The sequence below is a fragment of the Fukomys damarensis genome, unplaced genomic scaffold, assembly GCF_012274545.1.
Source record: "Fukomys damarensis isolate Sample0158 unplaced genomic scaffold, DMR_v1.0_HiC HiC_scaffold_34, whole genome shotgun sequence".
Classification (NCBI taxonomy): Eukaryota; Metazoa; Chordata; class Mammalia; order Rodentia; family Bathyergidae; genus Fukomys; species Fukomys damarensis.
In genome coordinates, this window is record NW_022900946.1 from 655,160 (window position 1) to 664,876 (window position 9,717).

Genomic DNA, 9,717 nt, shown 5'->3' on the forward strand with positions numbered 1-9,717 from the left:
TTGGGGTCACCCGGGCCGCTCCCACACCTCTCCAGGAGGCCGGCTCCCCTTCCCTCCCTCAGCCCTGGGTGTCCCGAGGTCCAGGCCGGTGTTCCGGGGCCTAGGCTGGCTCCAAGGACTTGTGCCTCCCTTAGTCGTCTCCATTCCGTGTCCGCCTTGGCTTTAACCCTTTCCCTTCTACTCTGGACCCCTGAGTTTGCATTTCCCAGATATTCGGGGTGCGGAAGCTCTTACCTGTCGCCAGCAAACACAGCAGGGCAACCGTCCTTCCCGGCCAGGCAGGGGTCCCTGCTTATGCCTCCCCAAGACACAGGGGAATTCTCAGACCTAACAGCCGCAGAGGTGAAGAAATTCATTTATTTCTTAAAATCTTAACTTCATTCTTTCCTACTGCTCTTTGGCAGGCTTTAGCCATCTCTGCTCCACCTTGGTCACCTCTCGGCTGCCTCTCCTGTCCCTGCCATGTCTCCTTTGCACCAAGTTCCTGCTGCCCCCCAGGCCCCTCCCAGAGATTCCCTTTTGGGTGGAAATGTGGGAAGTCCTTGGCTCCTGTGGCCTTGTTCCCTCATTCTGGGATCAACTCACCATTTTGAGACTGACAATTGGCAATATTTTCTCCACGGGGGTCATTCTGAAGCCTGGTTCCTTTGCCACCATCCCTCCACAAACGAATCTTTAAAGGCACTGGACCAAAGTTTTCCAGGAACAAAGGGCATCTAGCTCATTCACTGAACTCTCAGTCATTCAACAAAATGTTTATTGAGCACCTCCTATATGCTAGTCATTGTGCTAGGGCTGTGATACAGCATGAAAAAAATGAAACAAAAGGAATAGAAATGGGTCCCAAGATGGGACTGGAAATGGAAGGCTTAGAAGGACAAGGTTGTCTTGAGCTCCCAGACACATCCACAAACCGAGAGTCACAGATCCAACCCCTCCTTTTATAGCCAAGGAAACTCTTGGTCCCAGGAATTTCTCCAACCCATTCTCACGGCCAGCAGGATCGGTCTGAGCTTTCCTCACCACTGGCCTCCTGCCAGCAGCCCACAAGTACGAGTCTCACATGACTCCCAAGGTCACCTTCTGCCCGCAGTGACAGGGGCAAGCCATACCCTGCATTTGTGGACTGAGTTCTGCCACTTCCTGGGCTGGGACTTGGAGAAGTCTCTGCCACACCAGTTTACTAATCTGTAAAATGGTCAACCTGACTTCCACCAGGGCAGAGCAAGAAACAAGAGTGTACCAGGCAGGCACGTTATATCTGCAGGTGTTTTCTGTACACCTCTACTCACTTTCCCTGTGTTTCGCTCCCTGCGGAAGCCCCTGCCTTTAAACAGCCCCTCCCCCACCTCAGGCCAACCCACTTTCTGTTCTGGATAATGGAAAAGAATCCTGGTCCTTCTGGAGAGCTCTGGGCCCTCTTGGAAAAAATTGTTTTTTTGTTTTAACTCTTTGTCAGCCTGAGTTCTCTCTAGGGCTCATAGGGGTAAAAGTTTATTGGTCTCAATTAGCCGCCCCATTAAGAAGGAAAATTTGAGTTTAATGAGCTTCCTCTGATTTGCAAAATAACAGGTTTCCCAGCCTCTGGGCATCAGAGGTGTAAGGTGAGAACAGCCCTCCCCTGTGGGTGTCAGATGCTGCTCCTGCCCCCGGTCTGGTTCAGAGGGTTATGACTGATGAGTTTTTAATTGCTCTCTTAAGCGGAGCAACTCCAGAGCGGAGTTGTGATCTTAAGATCTGGAGCAGGAATCAGGCCTGCAGGGAGGAAGGGGCCACAGTGAGGCTCCAGCCCAGAGAAAGGAGGTGGTAGGATGGAAGTTCACACGAACAGGAACAGGGAGGAGTGAGGTTCAGGGGAGCAGAGAAAGCAGCTTCCATTGTGTGCCACTCTCTCCCTCCCAGGGCCCCTGGATCCTTCCTGGTCCTGCACTCCGGGATGGAGCCTGAAACAGCACTGTGGGGCCCAGACCTGCAAGGTCCTGAAGAGACCACAGATGATGCTCACGGAGGTGAGGGCACCGGAAGGGACTGTGGTCCCGACAAGACAGTGGTCCCAGCTCAGGGAGGGGCCCAGACTCCAGGGAAACCCAGCGGGGGAGAGAACAGACCCCATGTTCTGAAGGGAGATGGGGGCTGGAGACTCACTTTCTGTCTGTAGGTGCCGAGAGTGGGAACGAAGCGGAGAGCCCTCAGCAGGAGAGTTCTGGGGAGGAGATCATCTTGGGAGACCCCACTCAGAGTCCAGAATCCAAGGACACACCGGAGACGCCCCCTGAGAGCCCCTCCCAGGACTCAGCCTCTCAGGACCCCCCAGGCCCACTGGTTCCCTCCAACCCCTCAGTCCGCCAGACCCCTCTGGATCCCACAGGCCGTGAGGTGGTCCCTGCCCCATCTGACTGGACGAAGGCCTGTGAAGCCAGTTGGCAGTGGGGGGCCCTCCCCACCTGGAACAGCCCGCCAGTGGTCCCTGCCAATGAGCCCAGCCTGCGGGAGCTGGTGCAGGGTCGCCCCTCTGGGGCCGAGAAGCCCTACATCTGCAATGAATGTGGCAAGAGCTTCAGCCAGTGGTCCAAGTTGCTGCGACACCAGCGCATCCACACAGGCGAGCGGCCCAACACCTGTTCGGAGTGTGGCAAAAGCTTCACGCAGAGCTCACACCTGGTGCAGCACCTGCGCACGCACACGGGCGAGAAGCCCTACAAGTGCCCCGACTGCGGAAAGTGCTTCAGCTGGAGCTCCAACCTGGTGCAGCACCAGCGCACACACACGGGCGAGAAGCCCTACAAGTGCACGGAGTGTGAGAAGGCCTTCACCCAGAGCACCAACCTTATCAAGCACCAGCGCTCGCACACAGGCGAGAAGCCCTATAAGTGCGGCGAGTGCCGGCGCGCCTTCTACCGCAGCTCTGACCTCATCCAGCACCAGGCCACGCACACGGGCGAGAAACCCTACAAGTGCCCGCAGTGCGGCAAGCGCTTTGGCCAGAACCACAACCTCCTCAAGCACCAGAAGATCCATGCCGGTGAGAAGCCCTACCGCTGCACGGAGTGCGGCAAGAGCTTCATCCAGAGCTCAGAGCTGACCCAGCACCAACGCACGCACACGGGTGAGAAGCCCTACGAGTGCCTCGAGTGTGGCAAGAGCTTCGGCCACAGCTCCACGCTCATCAAGCACCAGCGCACGCATCTGCGCGAGGACCCCTTCAAGTGCCCGGTGTGCGGCAAGACCTTCACCCTGAGCGCCACACTGCTGCGGCACCAGCGCACGCACACGGGCGAGCGGCCCTACAAGTGCCCAGAGTGCGGCAAGAGCTTCAGCGTCAGCTCCAACCTCATCAACCACCAGCGCATCCACCGCGGCGAGCGGCCTTACATCTGCGCCGACTGCGGCAAGAGCTTCATCATGAGCTCCACGCTCATCCGCCACCAGCGCATCCACACGGGCGAGAAGCCCTACAAGTGTTCCGACTGCGGCAAGAGCTTCATCCGCAGCTCACACCTCATCCAGCACCGCCGCACGCACACTGGCGAGAAGCCCTACAAGTGCCCGGAGTGCGGCAAGAGCTTCAGCCAGAGCTCCAACCTCATCACACACGTGCGCACGCACATGGACGAGAACCTCTTCGTGTGCCCCGACTGCGGCAAGGCCTTCCTGGAGGCGCACGAGCTGGAGCAGCACCGGGCAGTCCACGAGCGGGGCAAGACGCCCGCCCGCAGAGCTCAGGGGGACGCCATGCTGGGGCGCGGGGACCCTGCCCTGCTGACCCCACCACCTGGAGCCAAACCCCACAAGTGTCTGGTCTGCGGCAAGGGCTTCAACGACGAGGGTATCTTCATGCAGCACCAGAGGGTGCACATCGGGGAAAACCCCTACAGGAATGCCGGCGGGCATGCCCCACACCCGCCTCCCAAGCCGCCTCAGCTCCGGCCACCAAGGCTCCCCTTCGGAGGGAATTCCTACCCGGGCGCTGCAGAGGGCAAAGCTGACCACCCCGGCCAGTCCCTTAAAGTGCCAGAGGGTCAGGAGGGCTTCAGCCAAAGGCCAGGACCGCCCTCCTCCAAGTCCTACATTTGCTCCCACTGTGGAGAAAGCTTCCTGGATTGCTCTGTGCTTCTCCAACATCAGCTCACCCATGGCAATGAAAAGCCTTTTCCCTTTCCCAATTACAGGACTGGTACAGGGACAGGGGCAGGGGCCAGTCCCTTCCTAAGTGGAAAACCCTTTAAATGCCCTGAGTGCAAAAAAAGCTTTGGTCTCAGCTCTGAGCTGCTGCTGCACCAGAAAGTCCATGCAGGCAGGAAACCCCAGAAGAGTTCTGAGCCAGGGAAGGGCTCTGAGCTGGGAAAGAGCTCTTCTGTGCTGCTCGAGCACCTCAGGAGCCCTCTGGGGGCCAGACCCTACAGCTGCTCTGACTGCGGGGCCTCCTTCCCCGACCGCCTGGCCCTTGTCCGGCACCAGGAAACACACACCCGAGAAAAGTCCCCCAGATCTGAGGCCCCCCTGCCAGAGCCAGCCCCGCTGCCCACAAGCCAGAAAGGTGAGGCAGAGGCCTCCAGTCCCACAGGGAGCAGTGGCCACAAGGAAGGGCAAAGCCCCAAAAGTCTCTCAGAAGACAAGCCCTATTTGTGCGCTGAGTGTGGAGACAGCTTTACAGAAATCGCAGCCTTCTTCCTCCACAGGAGCTGCCACCCTAGCGTCTCCCTGTGAAAGGGTCTGGAGACCCGGGGCCTCTCTCCTGAGAGGAACACTGGAGCCCCAAAAAATCATGTGGGGAAAGGAGGACAACCTTATCAGTGTAGGGAAGTGGAAGAGAATGAACCCTGGGAAAAAACAGTGTTTTTGCATTGGTCACGAGAAACCCTATACAATTATTGATGGGAATCACTTATAAGGCAGTAGAGAAAAACTGTTGGGTTAGAAACCCTATATATATGACAAAAAATAAATAAAAGCCCTTTAAGTCTGTAGCAGAGAAACCCTATAAACCATAGTGGATAAAAGCTCTATTAATTGTAGGAAGAGGTCCCAATAAGTCTCTAGGCAATCCCATAACACCGTATCAAAATCCTTGTTGAACTCCTTATCAAAACTAGAGGGTCAGGAAGGGCAGAGAATACAACATGGCCTTGAATTGAGAGGGCAGCCCTCAAAAGCTGTTGAAACATCCTGCAGTGCCCTCCCTGCGCAAGGGTAGGAGGGAGCCCCTCGCCCAGCAGTCATGAACAGTTATACTGAGGAAAATTCTCAGCTGAAGAATAGTGTGGGAAAAGGAAGAAAACAGAAGGAAAAAAAAGTGATGAGGCGCTTTTGAACCCACAGAGGAGAGAGACTGGGAAGAGAAAAAGTCCAGCTCACTGCACAGGCGTTCCTTGACGCGAGGCCAATCTTAGAATTGTATGTGTGTCAGGGAATAGGCCAATGGAATTCATTATTACCGAGAACCCAAAAATGAGGAAGAAAAAAAAATTATGTCAAACCTTTTTAAAGGCTGAAGTTTGGGGTGATTAAAAAAAAAACTTTTTGAGTGTAAGAATACTGAGAAGCCACCACAAAAATTAGGGGGATTTCCATTAGATTTGCTTGGAAGGAAGCGGACCAAGGTGGAGAAACTGTTCCGGTGAAATCTTGCAAACTCCAGGCCAGTTTCTCCCCTTTCTGGGAGCTTGTTAAACTGCAAGTAAAAGCAGATCTCAGCTCAGGCCACCAGGCAGACCCCTCTTTTCCCCAGCCCAGCTGGAGTCTACTCCCAGAGGCCTCCAGGACCGGAAGGGGCCTCTGCCACATTCTCAGGTCTCATGGTCAGGTTTTTTCCTAAAATCTAACGGCCAACAGTCTTGCTGCAGTGGCAGCCCATTTCCTCAAATTCTGTCCTCACTGAAGAGGGAGAACCGCTGCTAGTCAACCTCCAAAGAATAAATCCCTTCAGAGACTCAAGGCTTGTGTGTGGTTGTCCTCCCTAGACTTCTCTATGTTGAGAGCCACCTGTGCGTGCTCTGTGGAGATGGCAAGATGACAGAATAGAAAGCTTGGATTAGCCAGCAACCTGCTTTTGACCTCAGCCTTCCCAGTAAGCTGGACCACAGGTCCCTGAAGAGGCCACAGAAGCCCAACCATCATCCTCACCTTTGTATCCGAGTCTCTGAGGTGGAATGACCAGCCTGATGTTGGCCTCGGGAAGGGTCAGATGCTATATTACTCTCTCCTTACCCAGAAACCTTCGGAAGGAGATGGAAGGATGGGAGACCCTCTCCTGCCAGGCCCCTCTCCTCTCCTCACACAACACAGACACACCTTTCATAAACTCAGCCAGACCTGCTCACGTGTGACAAGAGACAGTTACTCTAAAATGGTTGAAGAGCAAAAACTTGAAAGAATCATCTGCCACCAGGATCCCCCCAGTCCTGGAGACCCTTAAAGGTGGAGAGGACTCCGGTCACAGCTGGGTCAGAAAGGAAGTGCTCCCTGACCCCATGCTAGCACCAGTGACACACTGTCCTGAGGTAGGACTCAGAGGCCAGGTGAGGTGGCCCTTCAGGAGTGGCGTACAGAGAGGGATGACCTGGATGCCTGCAGAGTTATGGGACACACCTTGAATTCCATTGCCTGGAAGTTTAACAGGTGAAAACTTCAGCCTTCACCTGTCCTGCCCCCAGAGGGATAACTCTCAGATTTCAAAGGCTGTATAGATCTAGAGCACTGAGGAAGAAATGTCCAGGCCTGCTGGGGAGAGGAAAATGCAGGCCATTTATGGTTGTGGGGAAGCCTCATTAACATCCACCTAGAGCCCCGCCCTACCCAAGTGCCAGGTAGAAGAGTGCCACTGACAGGGAGGACCCTGCTTCGAATCTAGTGACAGAAATGTCACACAGGTTCGTCCCTGTAAGATGAAGAGAGAAGTCCTCCCATCTAGGCCAATTTGTCTCCTCAGATGGTAGCAGAAACTAAGATGTAGAGACAAACCCCCGTGGCACTAGAAGCAGGTTCCCTCAGATTCAAGTTCAAGACTCACCCCAGAAGGGTACTGGAGAGCAGTGGCCTGTGGGGAGGTGGTCAGTATAGTTGAAGATGGCGTGTAGCATACATAGTAGGGTGCTTGCATGTGTGGGACAGGTGCAGGTGGAGTCTTGCTCTGGTACTGAATGGATGTCATGGGCATGACCAGTGGGGACCTGGCTTCCTGGTGGGAAAGGGGTAGCAGAGACCTCTGGGTGTGACCTCTGCTCTCTTGCCCCCCTCCTCAAACTCCTTCAGTCAGCTGCCCCCCCCCAACCACAGCCAACTTCATCTTGGGAGGAACAGGCAAGGAGCAGCATGCAGAGCTCCTCTGACCACCTCAGGCAGAGGCTAAGGCACCTGGCCATCAGGACCAAGTGTGGAAGGTAGAACACAATCAAAACCATCCACACCAGCCCAGAGCCCTCTCTGGCAGGAGCCTGACAGCCAGGGATGAGGCGTTATTGGTGAAACAGAGGGGAGGAAAGAAAGTGGTCTTAGCTTAGGGTGAAACTTGAAACTAATGTGGCTATGGAGGTCAGATGGGAACTTTAAATAACGGTATGAATCCTGAAGGGGGGACGTGAAATCATCACAACCAAGAGGTGGGGTTCTATGACCCCCACCCTGAGGTGAACAGCTCCCAGAATCCTTTGCTCCGTGAGGAAAGCCCCGCTCACCTGACTTGTCCCTGTGGTGTGAAAAGGCCCCACTTGTGAGTGTTGTGTGTCAATAACAGTGTTGTGTCACTGGTGGTCATGTTGATTAGTTGAAGAGAATAAAGGGAATAAGATTTCCCAGGTGTTATATCTTCTCGTTGAGCCTAGAGCAAGCTGAGACAAGGCCCACCCTTTTCCAGGGGCCCCACAGTCATGTCCCGGGCCTACCTGGGATAAACTGATGGCTTTATGAAATTTTAAAACCTAGACCCTAGAAGGATGGGGAGGAAGCTGATGAGTTGGTAGCAGAGCCCAACAGTGCCTGGCTTTGACCCTAGCACAATGCGTAATGGGCAGGGGCCAGCTGATGCCCAGCTGCGCAGCCTCAGGGAGCCAGAAGGAGGCCTCTGGCTAATGGCCCACACCTTCCCAAGGGTGCCACAGCACCTAGGATGCTTTCCAGAAACTGGCAGCCATCTCTCCTGTTTCCTTTGGGTTCTGAGCCTCCTAGCTTGAGTTGTGTGGAGCCCTGACTGGTAATCTCATTCTCAGGGTCAGCCCACCAACTCCTACCATGTGGAAAGACTAAGGCTCAGGGAAACAGCCACTTGCCTGCCCATCCTCTCCTCCCCATGGCACGGCCTGCCTGGGCCTGGCCTGGGCTCTGCGGTGTCTGGGCCAGTTGGGGCAGCTCCAAGGGATCCCTGAAGCCCAGCCTGCTTCACTTTGCATGTCTTGAGTCTGCTGTCGACCCTGAGCACTGCCCAAGGGCAGCACCTGCTCTAGCCTCTTGCCAGCCTCTGTCCTCATAGGGGCCTCTCACCCTAGGCAGGGCGGCAATTCTCCCAGACTCCAGGGCAGGCTATCTCTCCATTCCTTTCCCTGCCCAGAAAGGGGCAGGAGGGTGCAATGGGAGGAGTTGCTTGCCTTTCATACCAGAATGATGAAGGTTTTTCACATCCTGTGGACCTCAAGCCCTGAGAGCACAGGTACGTTAGTACAGTGCTAAGGGAGCCTTCAGCAAGGTGAGCAAACTACAGGGAAAAAGTAGCAGTCAGCGACAGTCTGGCTCACACACAGCAAGGGAGGTGAGGGGGGAAGTGACTGGAAGGGTGGCAGCCTCAGTAGCTGGGAATCCTGTGGGTGGAGGCCAGGAGTGGGTGGGACCGGGGCACAGACAAATGAGTGTAAGAACAGAGGTGGTCAAGGAAGGGAAAGTAAAACAGGCTGCAAAGGTGTCTTGCTTGAGAAGCTTGGGAAGAGGCGCAACAGGGACTGAGTGAAAAGTAATTCTCAGGGTCTGGAGGAATTGGGTCCTAGCAGCTTAGCTACAGCCATTGCCATGCATAAGCGCAGCAACGTAGAAAGGGGAAGGTCTAGTTCAAGGACAGAGGGAGGGAAGCGACAGAAGTCCCTGAGCATCAGAAACTAGGGGAGTGCAGCACTGAAGGAACCAAGGGAGTCCAGGCTTGGCCCAGTCGGATGCTGACTCCCCAGTCACTAGCTCCAGTTCCTTATGAGAAAGGCACGTCCATCACTGAAGCGATCTTCTCGCCCCCAAGAGGACAACCAGGGTCACAGCAGGCCAAGGAAGAGCTTTGACTGGTTTAGCCCCATAGCCAGGGCACCACAGCCAGCGACCACTGCAGTTCTGGGAGTTTAGAAGCGGCCAGAAGTGGGCAGAGGCCTGACTGCCACTGAGACAGATTCTGCTGGCTAGGGATGGGTTCGTGGTAAGCCGAGGTCCACTGAGCGTTCCTTTAGTCTGTGCCACCGGATCGAGGCTCGCTTCCTGCACTGAGACCCTGGGACGTTCACCAGGGCTTGAACCTGAAAATGCAGCTTGGGGATGACTTTCTCAGATGAGGACCGAGGCGGAGACTGGCTGGCCTTCTGGGAAGACCTCGCGGGAGACGTGCGCTTACTTAAGTACCCCACCCCGGTGACGCCAGAGAGGACCGGCTCAGACGCGCGCTGGGGAGAGCTCCTCGCAGACAAGGGTCATCGCCACTGCACCTCTATGACGCCATCCCGCTGGCCCAGCCTCGCCCCTGCAGCGAACAGC

General features: G+C 55.4%; 1 protein-coding gene across 1 annotated transcript; it reads left to right on the forward strand.

Moving 5' to 3' along the window:
- Window positions 1–271: 271 nt before the first annotated feature.
- On the forward strand, window positions 272–8,789 carry Znf629 (zinc finger protein 629). Its single transcript, XM_010617425.3, has 3 exons — window positions 272–342; window positions 1,903–2,009; window positions 2,159–8,789. The coding sequence occupies exons 2-3, from the start codon at window positions 1,937–1,939 to the stop codon at window positions 4,705–4,707; spliced, it is 2,622 nt and encodes an 873-aa protein (XP_010615727.1). The 5' UTR covers window positions 272–342; window positions 1,903–1,936; the 3' UTR covers window positions 4,708–8,789.
- Window positions 8,790–9,717: the final 928 nt, after the last annotated feature.